This window comes from Monodelphis domestica, chromosome 7, assembly GCF_027887165.1.
Source record: "Monodelphis domestica isolate mMonDom1 chromosome 7, mMonDom1.pri, whole genome shotgun sequence".
Classification (NCBI taxonomy): Eukaryota; Metazoa; Chordata; class Mammalia; order Didelphimorphia; family Didelphidae; genus Monodelphis; species Monodelphis domestica.
The window spans coordinates 13028500-13046513 of record NC_077233.1 but is presented as its reverse complement, the minus strand read 5'-3'; the positions used below and the strand labels follow the sequence as shown (position 1 = coordinate 13046513).

Genomic DNA, 18014 nt, shown 5'->3' with positions numbered 1-18014 from the left:
TGAGGACCTTCCAGCTCTCACTTTCTAGGGTGCCTGAAAAGGCCATCTTCCCTAGATCAGACGTAGGGCCTCTCCTGTCTTCCTAGACCAAGCCATGGAAAGCCCCAAGGCTGGCACTGGGGGGGCCCTAGGGAGCATCCTGCTGACAGTGTGTATATTCAGGCTTCCAGTTTCCTAGCAGCCATGCCCTGGGGCCTCCCCGTGCCCCCCTCTTACGTGGCAGAGCCAGAGCCCAGAGGAGACCGTCACCAAGGCATGATGGTTAGAAGGAACCCTGCGGGCCTGACTCAGCTGGGCTAGCCTAGGCACTTCTGGTGTCAGGGTCCTCATTAACTGCCATGCCCCGTCAGCAGATTTCAGCTCACTCTAACAGCATGCCTGAGCTAAGTGGTCTCTCTGAACTTTTCTCAATAGGCAAGCTATTTCATGATGCAACAGAATTACTCGGGTGCCCTGGAAGTTGTTAATCAAATAACAGTCACGTTTTTTAACTTCATCCCAGCCTTTATCCTGAAGATGAGACTCTTCTTGGCCCAGCAAGACTGGGAGCAAACTGTCGAAACGGGACTCCGGTAAGGGAAGAGATCCCAAGGAGCGTTGGGTAGGGCTGCTGTGTTCCTTTAAGGGTTGGATTTTTCTGCCCAGCAGAGAGAAAGCCTCGTCCTGGACACCTGTCCCCCAGGGGTTTCCTAGCAGCCCCACGTCCTGTGCTGGGCCTTCGAATGTTCTAGAATTTCCAGGGCAGCCCCCAGCCTCTCTAATCTCTCACTCTTGCCAGCAATTGATGGCATTTGTGAGTCTGTGCCAGGTGCTTCAGAAAAGGAAGATGAAAGCAGATCCTGCCCTCCATAGGTGTACATTGTAGTGGGGGAGCCAGACCCACCCACTGCCCTTTCCCATCCTAAACACAAGCCACCTCTCTTGTAGGACTGGCATCATTGCCAATGGCCTAACTCCTCCCAGAGGATGGTACCCTACGATTTAGGGACTGGAAATACTTGGAAAATGCTTCAAAAACAAAACCAAGAAAACCCTCTGACCCTCACCCCAAATTTAAGTTTCCCAGAGCACCTCTCTCCCGCCCTTCTCATTCATTCAACTCTGGCAAGGCCATTCCTTTATGGCGACTTTGGGAGTTCTTCCTTCTTCCTTTCACCCTTGGTCCCTCTCCAGGGTCCTGAATAGCCCCAGGCTGCGTCTGCAACAGAGTATGGTGGGTGAGATAGTTGGGCTGGGGGAGTCCACCCAGAGAACACCAGGGAAACTAGAGAGGGTCCAGTGAGTTGGCAGATGAGGACCCTAACATGGCATGATCACTTATGAGATTTGTTCAGGCCCCAAGACACTCATAGACCCCCTGGGCCTTCCAGACTACCCAACAGGATGCTCAGAGCTTTGTTGGGACCCTCTAATCCTGAGAATCAGCCTTCCTTGCAGGGGAGAGATGCAAAAAATGCTCAATAGCCAGAATTCAGGATTCTCTGATTAAAGCAGAAAAAAGGAAGCTCACTGGAAAAATCCACACCTGTGACTAATTTTACTAGCAAGTGGGCTCCTAGTGAGGAATTTGAAGAGCTCCCTCTGCCCACACAAGCTGGCGCCTGCTGACTCTATCATCATGCAAGTCAGAGAGCATGGAGCAGAACATCAAGGTTCAGTGACTAGACTAGACCAGGGTCACACAGCCAGGGTGGGTCCAAGGCAAGACCTGAACCCACATCTTCTAAGCCCCAAGGCCAGTTCTCTATGTATTACATTGTGCTATTGCTCTTACTGGAAATGAGACTTAAGAAGCACTCATTTTTTTTTCACTCACTATAACTAAATACATATAGCAGCTAAGTGGCACAATGATTAGAGAGAGGAAGATCCAAATTCACATTTTGTCTCAGAGGTTAGCTGTATTACCTTAGGCAAGTCATCTAACTTCTGTCTACCATGGTTTCCTCAACTGTAAAACTTAAATGCTATTATGATTAGCACCTACTTTGCAGTGTTGTTGGGAGGACCAAATGAGACAACAGTTCTAAAGGGTTTCGTGAACCTCAAAGCAAGAGCTCAGTACTAGCTGTTAGCATGAGGACAATATTCTCCATTTCTCTTGCACTCAAAGGCTGGAAAGGTACTATTATTACTCCTCTCATTTGAGCCTCACAACAATCCTGGGAGCTAAGTGACTCGCCCAGGATCATGCAGCCGACAAGTGTCTGAGGCAGGATTTGATCCTGAGTTTCTCCAGACTCCAAGTTCTCAGAGACACCCAGCATCTGTTATCTGGGTAAAATCAGTCATCTTTCATCTTTCACCTGGGGCTCATGAGCCTCCAAAATTCTGTAATGGCAGGGGGTTCATGAACTTGGATGGAGGGGAAAATGGCCACCAAACCCTAAGTGAAGTTTAGCGTTTCCTTTGCTTATGAATGGAGGAAATCAATGTATTTCTGAGAAGGGGTCGCAGGGCTCTCTCTCCCAGACTGTTAGAAGTTCCTCAGCACAAAAAGGTAAGGTACGATATCTTCTCCAGGCCGCCCTGGGAGGGCCATGATGGATGGAGCAACACAAAGCATGCCAGTGATTCAAGGAAATCATCCTGTCTCACCTGCTGGTTTACAAGTCCTAGAACCAAAGTGCATGACAAAGGTCGACCAGCAGGCCAGGCTGTGTGGCCATACTCTTTACTTGGGGCAATGCCTATTCCTGTTTCAGAATCTTAGAAAAGGATGACAATAATATCGACGCCCGTCAGGTTCTGGCTGTCCACGAGTTTGCAAGGGAAGGAGACGTCAATGAAGTAAGTTCCCTTGGGGACTAAGAAACCTCCCTTGAATGAACTAGCTTGCCTAATGAATCACCTTTCTTTCCTAACCCAGGCTCAGGGGCGAGTTCCCTGGCTCTGGGGTGTCTAGAGTTTCAGGGTGCCCTGAACTTGTCTGCTTCTCCCTCTGGGGTTCCTCTAACCTCAGTGCTATTTCAGCTGGGCCGATTCCAACAGCACTGAGGGAATAAGAGGGCTTAAGCAGGTCCCTTGTCCTCTCAGAGCCTCTGTTCCATTTAAAATGAGGAGGTTGGATTAGGTGACCTTCCAGGTTCCTTCTTGGCAGCCAATTGGCAGTTCTCTGATTGTGTTAAATGAATGATTAATAATCGGTCAATGATGGCCGAGTCTGCAGGATTTCCCAAGCTGTAGAGTGTAGGCTGGGAGCCCTCCAGAAGGAAGTTACAATAATCTCAAATACATACACAAAAAAGAGCACCACATTGATTCCAGTGTCTAATAATAATAACAATAATGATGATAATAGCTGACACTTGCCTTATCCCAGGCACTACGCTAAGGACTTCACAAAAATTATCTCATTTGATCCTCACACTAGCCCTGGGAGGTAGGTGCTCTGATTATCCCCATTTTACAGTTGAAGAGACTGAGGCAAACCAAGGTAAAGTGACTTTCCCAGTCATGTAGCTGGTAAGTGTCTGAGGCTGGGTTTGAACTCGGGTCTTTCTGACTCCAAGCCCAGTACTTTATCCAATGGGTCATCTCATTGCTTCCACTACTTGCCTTAATTTCTCATTTTAGAAAGAGGTGAATACCTCCAGGCTAGTCCTTGGCTAAGGACTCAGGGTAGCATGGAGGGCTTCTGTCTGGACTCTCAAAGGTCATGACAATGGTAGAACCCAGAAAATGGGCAATCCAAGAAGTCACCGATGGTATCCTCTCTGGGGTTCAGCCATGGGGCTGGCCACTGCAGGATGGGTTTTTTTTCAGTCATGGAAAATCCACGGTATAGACAAAGACACAAGAGAGACCTCAGTTGGCTTCTACTAACAGGAAAGGGGACAAAGCATCCTATGACTCTTTGGCCAAGGACCAACCATGGTGCCAGGCCCTGTGCCAAGGAAAGGATGACTAGCTTTGAGAAGATGTGGGTTCCCCTTCCCTGGAGGCCTTCACATAAGGGCTAGGCAGATACGTGTTATGGCAGTAGAAAGAATGCCAGACGTTCCTTCTAACTCTTCAGGCCCCAGGATCCTTCCTTTGTCCTAGGCTGGTTGCACAGATGAGCTGCCTCTAAATCCTACTTTCCTCCTGGCCTTCTAGGCCCCAAGCTCTATTTCTACAGAGCAGTAGAGGGTTGAGTGGGGCAAGATGAGATGTCTAAGCTCCCTTTAAACTAAAAATCTATGATGCAATTTGATGCGGCCTGGCCTAGAGGACTCACCTGGAGGGCAGGCCTAGCATTCTGAGCAGACTTCTGGATGCCTATCCCCGCCTCCCCTTCCTTCCAGCGTCTGACCCCCAGTACCAGGCAACTGAAAGCATTTGGGACCATTTAGCCCACTGCCTGTTGGGGTTGCCAGCCACAAGATGCCCATAGAAGGGAAGGCCCATCCTAGAGCCCCTCACAGGGTCGGAGGTTCCATGACAGTAAAAGGCCCAGTTGGATATGGTTTTTATAGATGCTTGACCTTCAGTGGCTTTGTTGCTGGCGTCTTGGGAACTCACGATCCCCCTCTCTGCTTCGCCTGTGAAGCCTCCTGGGTCTGAATTGGCTTGGTTGGCTTTGCACCCCACCCCCGCCCTTCCCACAGTGCTTTGTACACAACAAGTCCCCCATACGTGCTTTCTTGCTCATGCCTTCATCCGGCAGCATCCTCAGTGGGGCAGCCCACCCCCTGCAGCTCCAAGAAGCAGCTGCCCCACTAGAGCACGGTCAGGCACAACAAGCTCTGTGACGTTCCCCCAGTGGGCCTTTGAGAACTGAGTGGTTGAGTGCCCAGCCCAGGGCGGGACAGCCAGGCTGTGTCAGAAGCAAGAGTTGAACCCAGATCTTCTGACCCCCCCAAGCTGGGCAGCCCCACGGAGGATGATTCGACCAGGTCTCCTCCGTTGGACAGTGAGCCCCGTGAGCACCAGACTGTCTTGCACCTCTTTTTTATTGCCAGACACACAGTAGGTGCTTATTGACCATTGGCTGATAAAGTATCATCGAATCCTACACAGCTAATCAGTCACAGTTTGGCTTTGCCTGGGTTTCTATGCGTGGTAGAGAAGAAAACTAAGAAGGAGGTTCTTCTGTTTGTAAAAGCAAAAGGCAGACGTCGAGGCATGATCCAAGGGGAGGTCTGTCTCTAAGAGGGGCTTAACCTCTCTTTTCCCCATAGGCGATTGGTCACGTGAGAAATCTAATTAAGGCTCTGGAGACCAGGGAACCCCAGAACCCAAGCCTCCACCTCAAGAAGGTCACTGTCATTAGTCGACTGGTAAGCAGAATGCCCCGTCCTCCCGCAGCCCAAGCCGCTGCCCCATCTTCCAGGCCTGGTTTGGAACTCGGCCCTTCCCTCGGGAGCCCTCCTGCTGCACCCCCCTCAGGGTTCTCTCGCTCTCACTTTGGGGTACACGCCTGCCTCGGTTGTCTCCTTCCATGCCATCTGCTCCCCAACAGAGGGGCAGTGCCATCTTCCTTTGGGCCCCCTCTGGCACACACAGTAACTGTTTGCAGAAGGAATGCCAGCATCAGTGGCTCATCGATCTAGAACCTCCGAGGCCACCTGGGCCGGCCCAATCTCTTCAGTGTGCGGAGGAGAGTCCGTGACTTCCCCAACCTCCCACAGGCAGGAAGGAGCGGAGCCGAGATCCCTGAGTCAAGTGCTCGGCCCCCTCCCCCAGGCACGTCAGAAATGAAGGGATGAAGGAAAGCTGTGCACTAGAGCATGGAAGACAGGGAACCGAGCCATAAGAACAGGAACAGGCCTTAGACAGGCGCTGAACTCGGAGCCTGAGGTCTTGGCCTCGAGCCCGGAGCGCGAGAGGATGTCCGTGGGCCTTGGGGACGTCTCCTCCCCTCACTGTGGGGTCAGGGCGTCGGGAGGGCCCTGGGGCCCCGCTAAGGAGCCTGTGCAGCCTCAGCTCACACCCACAGGACTGAGCACCTTGCCAACCCTGCAGCGTTCTGTAAGTGTAAGCAGGCCACGAGCATGTATGTAGTGCCACACACAGGCTACACGCTGGAGACGGGAGAGGCAAAAGGCAGCGCCTGACCTCCGGCCAGACACCCTCCAAGCAAGCTCCGGGCGGGGCCCACAAGCCAGAAGCGAGGAAGGCTTCCTGCAGGAGGTGCCCTTTGAGCTGGGCTTACAGGAAGCCGGGCGTCAGCTGCATCACCAGATGGAAAAGTGAAGGGACATGGAAGAAGGCCAGAAAGGCAGGAGGCCGCCGGTCATGACAGGCTTTGAATGCCAAGCTGAGCATTTTGTACTTGCTCCTGGAGGCCCTGGGGAGCCTGAGGAAGGCGGCTCTAGTGGCTGAATGGAGGCAGGCAGAGCCCCAGGGTCAGGGGAGGGGGAGGAGGTGGGCCTAGTGTTACTATGACGTTGTTGTGGTCCTGATGGCCCAATCTGTGAGGCGGCGGCCAGGCCCTTGGCCTCAACTGGTCAGTAATCATAATAGCCCCCAGCGCCTGGCACACAGCACCTAAATGAGGTTGAGTGACTGGCCGGAGATTCACATTTCTAAAGGACTTGAGGGTTCATAAAGCACTTTATCCTGGAGGACAACCACCCTAGGAGGGAGATGCTATTATTTTCCCTATTTGACAGATGAGGAAACTGAGGCAAACGGAGGTGAAATGACAGCTAGAAAGGAGGAGAGGCAGCCTCAAACTGGCCTTCCTGACGCCAAGCTCTGGGCTCCATCCACGAGGCCAGGCTGCCTCCGTAAAGCTAACGGATGGCCCCTCGGACACAAGGGACCTTGGGCGGTGGGAGGCCTCGGCCCAGGGACTCCCTCCTGCTCCCCACTTTCCATCATGCTGTGCACAGCCCCTGTTGGAGCCTGAATCTCTGCCTGACCGCCGCGATGCACACAGCCAGCCTATGGCCAGGCTCGGGACAGCAAATGGGCCGATCACTCACCTTGGAAGAGGAGAAACCCAATGGGCCCAGCAGCGCTGCTCCCCCTCTCCCCACCGTCCAGCGCTCGGAGGCGAGCCCGTACTAGGCCTTCCTGGGGCCGGGCCGCTCCGGGATTCCGGCCGACCAGCTCCTCGCCAGCCGCCCCAGAAGGGGCCTCCAAGCCAAGGAGGGCCTCCGTAGGAGCAAGAGCGGGAGCGTGTGCCCGTGCTGCCAGGCATCTGGGACTGCGGAGCCAGCTCGGCGCTCTCCTGCGCTGGTCTGAGCTCTCCGGAGGGCTAAGCTCGCACTGAAGGGGGCAGCCGGGATGGCTAAAGGCCAGGCTCCATGCCCTGGGGGGGGGGGGTACTGGGCAAGTTTGGCCTGGAGGAGCCTGGGGCGGGCAGAGGGGGCAGCTTGGTGAGCCCAGGGCAGATCCTGGGCCACAGGAAAAGCGTCTAAAGGCGGGAGCTCTCTACAAGCAGAAGCAGCCCTTTGGGGAACCTTCAGGGGGCAGCGGGGTGGGGGGGGGGCTCTGGGGGTGCAGAGCCAGGCCTGGAGGGCCTCGGTTCACGTCTGGCCTCAGACCTGTTGTAGCGGGGTGACCCTGAGCAAAGCGCCCCCCCCCACTGCCTCGGAGGCGATGCACGTAGGGATTCTAAGGCAGACGGGAGGGCTGAAGACAAACGCACCTTCGGGTAGAGGCTGGCTGGCCGTCTGCTGGGGGGGCCCTTTCCCAGGTGCCAAGAAGCCCCCCCGGGGGACTCGCTAAGGCCTCGCCATGGCTGTTTGCTTGCAGTGCGGGAAGCACCAGATGATCCTGCAGCAGATCTACAGCTTCATCGAGCGCTCCTTCATGCTGGCGCCTTCGGACGCCCAGTTTGCCAACGAGCTGGGCTACCAGCTCATCCTCCAGGAGCGCGTGAAGGAGGCCTCCATGTGGTACACGGAGGCCATGAAGCTGGACGAGAGCAGCATCGCGGCCCTCACAGGTCCGTCCCAGGCCGGGGCTGCCTCCCCACCACCCGGGCTCAAGGCCCTCGAGGCGATTTCCAAGGCTAGAACTAGCACTTCGAGGAAGGACAAGCCCGGCGCCGCGAGCGGATCTCGCGACCTTCCTGGTTTTTGTACGACCTGAAATGCCCCAATGATTAAAAAAAAGGCAAGAGAAGCCAGGCGTGTCTGTCCCGGAAGGACAGCCCCGCAGGCTCTCCCGCCACATGCAGGCGCAAGGGGGCCACCCCGACTTCCCACTTGCCTTCTAGAAGTTCTTGTTGCTTTTCCTTCTTTTAAAAAAATCCTTCGGGGGCCGCTGGGTGGCTCAGTGGATGGAGAGCCAGGCCTAGAGACGGGAGGTCCTGAGTTCAAATCTGGCCTCAGACACTTCCCAGCTGGGTGACCCTGGCAAGTCACTTGACCCCACTGCCTAGCCCTGACCACTCTTCTGCCTTGACAGTATTGACTCCAAGACGGAAGGTGAGGGTTTAAAAAAATAATCCTTCCTTCCCTTCCATCTCAGAATCAGGGCTGAGTGCTCAGAATCTGAGGCAGAAGAGCAGTAAGGGCGGGCTAATTAATTGTCCAGGGTCACCCAGCTAGGGAGTATCTGAGGCCAAATTTTAAGGCAGGACTCATCTCTAGGTGTGGCTCTCCATCCACTGGGTCTCCCAGGGGCCCCGGCTAAGTTTCCCCCCTTTACATGTTCAATGGACTTGACAAAAACAAGGCCCCGGGGGAATTCAGGAAAGATGGCATCTGCTTGTGCTCAGGGGCCTGCAGTCAGCCTGCTCAGTTAAGTAACAGCCAGGCGGTCACCCTTGTGTCCTTGAACTGCAGGCATTATTTGGTGCCAAATTCTGGAGGGCAACCTGGAGGAGGCGGAACAACAACTGGAATTCCTAAAGGAAGTTCAGCAGTCCCTGGGGAAGTCTGAGGTGAGACGTCCTGCGAAAGAGCCTTTCTTTGGGGATGAGTTCCCTGGTTTCTCCCCTTCTTTTCCTTCCCTCCCTCCCTCCTCCTCTCCAACCCCAAATTTAAATCCCCAAGTGCCAGGCCTGGAGGCCTTCCTGGGAAGGTTGGATGGTGTTGGGAGGGTCCTTGGGCAGCCACACTGGACCTTGAGGGCCCGTCCGGCCCAGTCCTCTTGGCGTGGGAAGCCTGGGAAGAGGCGGGCAGCGAGTGTCTGGGGCCCAGAGCTTCCTCCTCCTCTCGGCAGGTCCTGACGTTCCTCCAAGCCCTTCTGGCCTCCAAGAAGCACAAAAGCGAGCAGGTGGCCACGGCCCTCCTCAAGGAGGCCGCCGAGCTGCACTTCTCCAGCATGCAGGGCCTCCCTCTGAGCATCGAGTACTTCGAGAAACTCAACCCCATCTTCCTGGTGAACATCGTGAAAGAGTACCTGTTCTTCTGCCCCAAGCAGGTGGGCAGAGCCTCCACGCCCCCGAGGCCTCTGTCCGTCCGGCTCCTGGGGGGCTCAAAGGGGAGGGGCTGGGGCCCCAGTCACAGCCCGTGGCCAGGCGGTCATCCCTGAGCTGGCCTCTACGGGGAGGCTGGAGCAGGGCTCCCCGGCACCTCAGGGAATGGCCCAAACCCTGCAGTTCCTGGTCTTAGCCTATGGATTTAAGGCTGGGCAGTCTGCGGACTTCTTGTTCCTCGGAAAAAAGGAAGGGGCCGCTGGGGGCTTGGGGGAGGGAGAGTCTGGCCTAGAGATGGGAAGGCCTGGGGTCCACTGTGACCTCCCTCGCTTCCCAGCTAGGTGACCCTGGGCGAGTCCCTTAACCGCCCTAACCACCTCTCCTCTGCCTTGGAGCCAGGACACGGTGTTGATTCCAAGACGGGAAGTGAAGGCTAAAACAGAAAGAAAATGGCGGCCTTCCCGCCAGCGTCCCTTCCCACGGGCTGCCAAGGCCCCCCGGACCACACTGGCCCTCCGTGGCGGCCCCTCCCGGCGGGCAGCTTCTCCCAGAAGAGCCGGGAGAAGGCGTGCCTCCTGCCGTGGAGGCTGACCGCCGGGCCCCATTTCCTTCCCAGCCTCGATCCCCGGGCCAGATCATCTCTCCCCTCCTCAAACAAGCCGCCGTGATCCTGAACCCCGTGGTCAAGGTGGCGCCCGCGCTCATCGACCCGCTTTTCCTCATGGCCCAGGTGAAGTACCTGTCAGGTGAGCGGAGCCCCCTGCAGCCCACAACTCCCGGGGGCCGCCTGTCTTCCCTCCACGGCCTCCTAATTCTGCGTCGCTGCAGGCTGTGTGCGGAGCCCGGCACAGCCCGCTGCGTAGTAGAACCTCTCACAGACGGGCTGCCGATGCTGCCAGGAAGCCCAAGTCTCACAGCAGTGCCCCCTCCGGGCTCCTCCCTTCCTTCCAACCCAGGATGGTAAAGCGAGTTTATTCCCTCATTCTTGGGAAAACTGCAAAAGCAGGGCCCAGAGCTCCAGGGGCCTTCTGGGGCCTCCTAAGGAATCTGCGCTTTATCCTAGAGGTACAAGGGAGCCATGGAAGGTTTTTGAGCAGAGAAGTGACACAGTCAGATCCCCACCTTCAGACATTAGAGGAGAATCAGCGGGCAGAGAGGCCAATTAAGAGGCGATTGTGGGGTCAGCTAAGGTGGCTCAGGAGATAGAGAGCCAGGCCTAGAGATGGGAGGTCCTGGGTTCCAATCTGGCCCTAGACACTTCCCAGTGTGTGACCCTGGGCAAGCCACTTCACCTCCATTGCTGAGCCCTTCCCGCTCTTCTGTCATGGAACCAATACATAGGATTGATTCTAAGCTGGAAGGGAAGGTTTGAAAAAAAAAAAGGCGTCTACAACAGTCTAGGCAAGAAGTGCCGAGGGCCCAAACAGGGTGGTGGTGATGTGAGGGGCGAAGTAGAGTGCAGAGGCTGAGGCCCCAGGGCCCGGCAGCTGTCTCCACGGGGCTCCCAGGATGGAGGAGGGCCGAGGACTCAGCCACAAAGCGGGCCGGCCTCAGAGAAAGGAGGGTTGGAGGAGGAGAGGCTGAGTTGGAGACTCACAAGGACATCCCGGGGACAAGGTCTGCTGGCTTTGCCTCTCCCGAATCGGGTGATTTGGAGCATTTCTTCACTGGCCCGCAGACGGCCTTGATTTCTTCATCCAAAGGCCGCCTGTTCCTGCCTTGGGAGCAGTGGGGCGGAGCTCTTATCTTCTTAGTCTGTTAGAGGCTGGCTTCAAAGGGGCTTTTCCCGATGTTCTTTTGATTTGTACAAAAGCTTTTCAATGGAACGCGCTCAGAATTGCCCATTTTACACTCGAGAGTGCTCTCACCTCTCTCTAAATCTGGTCGCAAATATGTTCCTTGTTCTTTTGGTTTGTTACAATATCTCTCTTTAGTCTCGATCATGGATCCATGTTGAGCTTAGTGAATGGTGTAAGATACTGGTCTGTACCTAGTTTCTGCCAAACTAGTTTCCAATCGTCCCAGCAATTTTTACCAAATAGCGAGTTCTTATCCCAAAACTTAGATCTATATTTTTTTTCAAATGCAAGGTGACTACAGCCTTTTTTTAAAAACCCTTACCTCCTGGGTATGGCCAGTTGGCTCAGTGGATTGAGAGCCAGGCCTGGAGAAGGGAGCTCTTCAGTTCAAATCTGACTGCAGATTGCCAACCCTTCTTGCTCTTCTGCCTTGGAACCAATACGCAATATTGATTTTAAGATGGAAAGTGAGGGTTTTTTTAAAAAATCAACAAAACTCTTACCTTCTGTCTTAAAATCAATACTAGTATCAATTCCAAGGCAAAAGAGCAGTGACGGTTAGGTCATGGGAGTTAAGGGACTTGCCCAGGGTCACAGGGCAAGGAAGCACCTGAGGTCAGATTGGAACCCAGGACCTCCCATCTCTAGGCCTGGCTTTCAATCCGCTGAGCTACCCAGCTGCCTTTTCTATAAACTTTTATTACTGTTTGTTATGGTTCTGTCCAGTTCCACTGGTCTTCCTTTCAGAACCAGCGAGTTTTGATAATTCCCGACATTTTCTGCTTTTGACACCAGAGCCTTGGCACTTCTCTTCCCTAGGAGAACTAGAGAATGCCCAGAGTACCTTGCAGCGCTGCCTGGAGCTTGACCCGACCTCTGCCGACGTTCACCTCCTGATGGCCCAGATCTACCTATCTCAGGGAAACTTCACGATGTGCTCCCACTCCTTAGAGCTGGGAGTCAGCCACAACTTCCAGGTGCGTGGGCGCCCGAGGCTGGGGGCCCGGCAAGAAGCCAGGCCGAGAAAGCAAGGGGTGCGCCCTCTGTGAACTGCTCTACGCCCGAGGAGCTGCTGAAGCATCCACGTTCAATCCTCCTGGGCACCCCTGAGAGTCTCTGCATCCTCCTCCTCCCCATGGTCTCGGCTGGCTGAGGGTCTCCAGATCCCTGAGCTAAGCCTCTGGGGGCTGCCCTGTGCTCCCCCCTCCTCGTCACCTTTAGGGTCCCGAGGCAGCTGGAGCCGGGTCCTCAGCCAGGTGACCTCTCCTGCCAAGCAGAGCCCGGGGGGGGGGGCTCTATCAAGGGGGCTTTAAGGACCTTTTTGGTGTCCTGAGCCCCCTGGGCAGTCTGTCTGGGGCAGCCTATGCTCCGCTTCTCAGAATCGTGTCTAAATACATAAAATAAAATACACAGGATTACCAAGGAAGGCAATTATATTGAAATACAGTTATTGGGGCAGCTAGGTGGCACGGTGGATAGACAGCCAGGCTTGGAGACAAGAGGACCTGGGTTCAAATCTGGCTCAGAACACTTCCTAGTTGGGCAATCCTGGGCAAGTCGCCAACCCCACTGCATAGCCCTTGGTGCTCGTCTTTCTTAGAACTGGTACCAAGACCAAAAGTAAGGGCTTAAAAAAGAAAGATGGGTATCAATTCTTCTTTAAGTTCAAGGCCAATTCCTCCCATCCCCCCAGCCAGCCCCAATTAAGAACCCTTCTAGAAGGAAATTCCAGACAGGGCTAGAAAGTGGGAAGCTGGATCCGAGGACATCAAAGATCCATTCAGCAGTGTAAGATTTACTGATTGTCGGCCTCGCTGCCCCACTGCCTCCCGGGGAGTCTCGGTGTGCTCATCCTGGGTCCCCAGTGCCTCACTGCCCCCAGTTTCCAGCTCTGCCTCCACCAAAGCCGGGACGGACCCTCGCAGCCCCTGGCATCCATGATGCGGCTTGTCTGGGCTCACCCAGGCCTCTGTTCCTTCCTAGGTTCGAGACCACCCGCTGTACCACTTCATCAAAGCACGGGCCCTGAACAAGTCAGGAGACTACCCGGAGGCCATCAAGACCCTCAAAATGATCATGAAGCTTCCTACCATGAAGAAGGGGGAGAACAAGAAAACTCGCAGCTCCTGCATCCGGCCCAGCGAGCGCGTGTCCATCTTGCTAGAACTCGCCGATGCCCTGCGGCTAAATGGAGAGCTGGTAAGAGGCACAGGGCCTTCTTCTGGATCTAAGTGGGCAAAGCCATGAGAGTGCAGGGGCCAGGAAGGGCAGGAAGGCTGTGACAACAGGAGCAGCTGGGGCTGGAGGGAATCCCAGAGAGCGGGGAGGAAGAGAGTGCTCACGTTCTAAATTACTCTAGACAGGACTTTAATTGATTCATCAAAAATTGCTGCTGGGCAAGAGTTATAAACTCCATAAAAGCGTTCTAGACAATACAAAAGAGCAATTACAAAGCACTTTTCACCCAAATAAAGTTAGATCTAAACATTAATTGCTCCTGGGTGGTCTAGAATAAAAATGACAATCCTACCTAAACTCATTTACCTATTCAGTGCTATAATGAACAAACTACCAGAAAACTATTTTACAGAACTAGAAAAACAAATTCATCTGGAAGAACAAAAGATCAAGAATATCAAGGGAGCTAATGAACACAAATGTGAAGGAGGGAGGGAGGCCTAGCATTGCCAGGTCTGAAACTGTACTATTCAGCAGTGATCATCAAAACAAATCTGGTACTGGCTAAGAGATAGAAGGGTGGATGAATGGAACAGACTCGGGGTAAATGGCTGTAGCAATCTAGTGTTCAATAAACCCAAAGAGCCCAGCTTTTAGGATAAGAATTCACTATCTGACAAAAACTGCTTGGAAAATTGGCAAACAGTATGTGGAAAATTTGGTTTAGATCCACATCTCACACCCTACACCAACATACAGTCAAAATAGGTATTTGATCTAAACAGAGTGATATTATAAATCAATTAGGGGAATGTAGTTTACCAGTCAGAGCAATGGAAAAGGGAAGAATTTATGACCAAACAGGAGATAGAAAACATTACAAGATGTAAAATGAATAATTTTAATTATATTAAATTAAAAAGATTTTGTACAAACAAAACCAATGTAACCAAGATAAGAAGGGAAGCAACGAACTGGGGGAAATTTTTTATAACAAATTTCTCTGACAAAGGCATCATTTCTCAAAGAACTAAGTCAAATTTATAAGAAACAAAGTCATTCCCCAATTGACAAATGGTCAAAAGATAGGAATAAGCAATTTTCAGATGAAGAAATCAAAGCTCTCAATAATCATGTGAAAAAATGTTCTAAATCTCTCCTGATTAGAGAAATGCAAATTAAAACAATTCTGAGGAGTCACCCCACACCTCTCAGATTGGCCAATATGACATTAAAGAAAATGATAAATTGGGGTGGGGGGACAGCAAAATTGTGACATTAATACACTGCTGGTGGAATTGTGAACTGATCCAACCATTCTAGAGGGCAGTTTGGAATTCTGCCCAAAGGGCTTTAAATGCCTGCCAGCCCTTTGGTCCAGCCATACCACTACTGGGTTTGTACCCTGAAGAGATAATTTTAAAAAATGTGCCTAGATGCACTTTGGTGGCAAAAATTGGAAGATGAAGGTATGTCCGTCCATCAATTGGGGAATGGCTGGACAAACTGTGGCACATGAGGGTGGTGATGGAATACTGTCATGCTGCAAAAAGTGATGAACAGGATCATGTCAGGAAGAGTCGGGAAGACCTCCGAGAGCTGATGCGGTGAAATGGGCAGAGCCAGGAGAACATGGTACACAGTAACGGCAATATTGTGGGATGGGCCAGTGGCGACAGGCCTTGCTCCTAAGAGCAATCCAGTGATCCAGGACAGTCCTGGGCGCCGTTTAACCAGGAATGCTCTCCACCCCAGGAAGAACTGTGGGAGTCAGCATGCCGATGGAAGCAGACGATTTGTTCCGTGCTTATCTGGGCATGTTGGGTGGATTTTATAAGATTATTCACTTACAAAAATGAACAAAATGCAAATGTTTTGCATGATATTATATGTATAACCCAGACTGAATTGCTTGGCAGCTCTGGGACACAAGCTCGGGGGTCCAGAGACACTCCACGTGCCTCCGGGCCCAGGATGGGGAGGAGCCCCTCATGGCGGAAGGCCTGGGTTCAAGTCCCAGCCCCAAGCCTAGTCACTGTTGCTTGGGCTCATCTTCCCTGTTAAGGCAGGCTGGTCTCTCACGCCCACGCTTGGCCAATCCGTTTTCCCGTCATTCCTACTTACTCCGGGGTCGTGTTCGCTATTTCAGCACGAAGCCACCAAGATCATGCAGGACGCCATTAATGAGTTCAGCGGCACCCCTGAGGAGATCCGCATCACCATCGCCAACGTGGACCTGGCCCTGAGCAAGGGCAACGTGGAGATGGCCCTGGGGATGCTGCGGAACATCACGCCCAAGCAGCCCTACTACACGGAGGCCAAAGAGAAGATGGCGCACATTTACCTTCACACGCGCAAGGACATCCGGCTCTACATTGGCTGCTACCGGTAATGTGGGCAGACCCGCCCCCCCCCCCCCCCAGGGCTCCAGGGGCTGGGGCGCAGCATCCCCCTGCCCCGAGGGAAGTGGGCTGCCAGAGCGACGGTGAGGCTCCAGAGCCTGGGCCAGGGTCTCTGGCCCCAGCCATCACTCAGGCTTGCTAGGGCAGTGTATCCAGCCACTAAACAGCACAGCCTGGTGTGGCTTCCTGCCCAATCCGTCCACTGCAAATTCTCCAGGCCTCCCAGGCCACATCCTCCTAGAAGTCAGAAACTCCCCTGAGGCTGCCCTTCCCTCCCCTGACCTTCCTGAAAATGGGTCCTTTAGCACACCTGGGTAGCTCAGTGGATGAGCAAGGCCCAGAAACAGGAGGTCCTGGGTTCCAATCTGGCCTCAGACACTTCCCAGCTGGGTGACCCTGGGCAAGTCCCTTCACCCCCATTGCCTAGACCTGACCACTCTTCTGCCTTGGAACCAATACACAGTCTGATTGTAAGGCGGAGGGTGAGGGTTTAAAAACAAGAAAAAGAGCATGGGTCCCTAGGACGGAAGCCCAGCCCCTTCTCGACCATATCCACTTCCGCCCATTTCTATCCTGCCACAGGACGTTCTTCCCATTCCTCCTACTGGCCAGTGGCTGAAATTCTGCTATTTCCAGGATATGGTGAGAACAGAGTCAAAGGATGGCCAGGAAGATGCCTCAAGGCTTCCCCATCCTCCACTCTCTTCTCAGAGGAGCTGTTTCCAAGCCTACCCAGACCCCTGTCCACACCCCCAGTTTAGACTCCCCTCCCCCCAATCGGTGCTCCATCCCAGACGGGGAGACGAGCTCCTGTGACTCCTGACCTCTCCCCAGTATGCCTCGTGTCCTCCGTGTCTCGGGGCTTTTTTAATGGAAGGACACCAAAGGAGCCCAATGAATGAATGAATGAAGACTTGTCAGGCGCCAGGCTAAGCACCAGGGATGCTCCGTTAAGAATCCACTGAGGCCCAAGACACGGAGGACTTCCCTCGGGACTCCTGCCTGGGCATTCTCAGGCTTGGGATTAGGGGGAACCTGCTGATCAATGGAAGTGTGAAGGGTGAAAAGCTGGGAGATGGGGGCCCAGAGCTAGAGGAAGGGGCTCACCTCGCCTTCCCAACTGTGGTGGGCGCTGTGGGCTGGAAAACCAGAGGATGATGACTGTGATCTAGGGAAGACCCTCAGCACCAGCTGCCCCTAGGCAGGAAGGATGCAGGGCTGCAATTAAACCCTCAGAATCCCTCCCACTCCAGCTTCCGGGGGGAAGTCCAAACCAGGCCAAACTGCGATTTCTCAGGGCTTCAGTGTCCTCATCTGTCAAATGGGAAGGATTCTCCCCTGGGCCACCCCACGTGGACTGGGGAGCTCCCTCCCTGTAGAGCTGCTCTGGCCCTCAGCTCCCGCGTCTGAGAAATAAGGCAGCCAGAGGGGGGGCTGGAGGAGGCACTGGTGGTGGTGGGGGGCGTCTAGCTGCTGGAAAAGCCCCAGAGAAATAAGGAATTCCAATCAGGTCCTTCCCTTTCTTTTGCAGAGAACTCTGTGAACACTTGCCAGGGCCCCACACCAGCCTCCTGCTGGGCGACGCCTTCATGAACATTCAGGAGGTGAGGCTTCCCCCGCCCCCTCGCCGTCCCCCCCTGCCATCCCCCGTCCCCCCGTCCCCCCCTCCTGCGTAGCGGGTGGGAGGGCGGGACCGAACCTACCTTTCTTTGCACCCTCGCTTGCCAGCCCGAGAAGGCTCTGGAGGTATATGACGAGGCTTACCGGAAGAATCCTCACGACGCCTCCCTGGTCAGCAGGATTGGGCAAGCCTACGTGAAAACTCACCAGTATAACAAGGTCAGCGGCCGGGGCGCAGGGATCCCTCCGCCAGAGCGCCCGATGCGCGGCCAGCCCCTCCTCCTCCACCCGGGTCGGCGGGTTCCCCGGCCCAGGGGAAAGAGTAGGGGTGAGGCTCCCGTCGGGTCCCAGCCCCAGCCAGGCACGGCCCTGGGCACCGGGGTGGCGATCCTAGGCGGCCCGGAGAGGGGCCCCACGCCGAGGCTCTCACAGAAGGCAGGGCCTGCCCAGCCCGGCCGCTCCTCTCCTGAACGGGCTTGCCCGATGCCCGCGCCCCGCTGAACCCGTGTCTTTCCCTCATTAAGGCCATCAATTATTACGAAGCTGCCCAGAAGATCAGCGGCCAGGACTTCCTGTGCTGCGACCTGGCGGAGCTGCTCCTGAAGCTCAAGAAATTCAACAAGGCCGAGAAAGTGTTGAAGCAGGCGCTGGACCACGACTTCGGTGCGCGCGGGCTCCCGGGGCAGCTTGTGCGCATGCGCAGGGGGCGGGCTCTCC

The 18014-nt window shown here is 54.5% G+C and overlaps 1 protein-coding gene and 1 long non-coding RNA gene across 4 annotated transcripts in view; one reads left to right on the top strand and one right to left on the bottom strand.

Moving 5' to 3' along the window:
* The window catches only part of TTC21A (tetratricopeptide repeat domain 21A), a 42629-nt gene that overhangs the window by 11659 nt on the left and 12956 nt on the right, over positions 1-18014 (top strand). For 2 of the 3 annotated variants that reach the window (XM_056804217.1, XM_056804218.1), the window contains 13 exons: positions 415-572; positions 2706-2790; positions 5163-5261; positions 7687-7879; positions 8724-8821; positions 9103-9303; positions 9915-10044; positions 11917-12074; positions 13081-13296; positions 15425-15663; positions 17209-17281; positions 17406-17516; positions 17822-17960. In XM_056804217.1, coding sequence (XP_056660195.1) covers positions 415-572; positions 2706-2790; positions 5163-5261; positions 7687-7879; positions 8724-8821; positions 9103-9303; positions 9915-10044; positions 11917-12074; positions 13081-13296; positions 15425-15663; positions 17209-17281; positions 17406-17516; positions 17822-17960 — 1900 coding nt within the window. The remainder of the gene's footprint in view (positions 1-414; positions 573-2705; positions 2791-5162; positions 5262-7686; positions 7880-8723; positions 8822-9102; positions 9304-9914; positions 10045-11916; positions 12075-13080; positions 13297-15424; positions 15664-17208; positions 17282-17405; positions 17517-17821; positions 17961-18014) is intronic. The other variant, XM_056804219.1, reaches the window with a different exon arrangement.
* LOC130455386 (uncharacterized) lies at positions 14163-15538 on the bottom strand. The gene is made up of 2 exons (XR_008913314.1): positions 15400-15538; positions 14163-15086 (listed from the first exon to the last, which is right to left on the bottom strand). It is a non-coding gene; the product is annotated as an uncharacterized LOC130455386 (long non-coding RNA).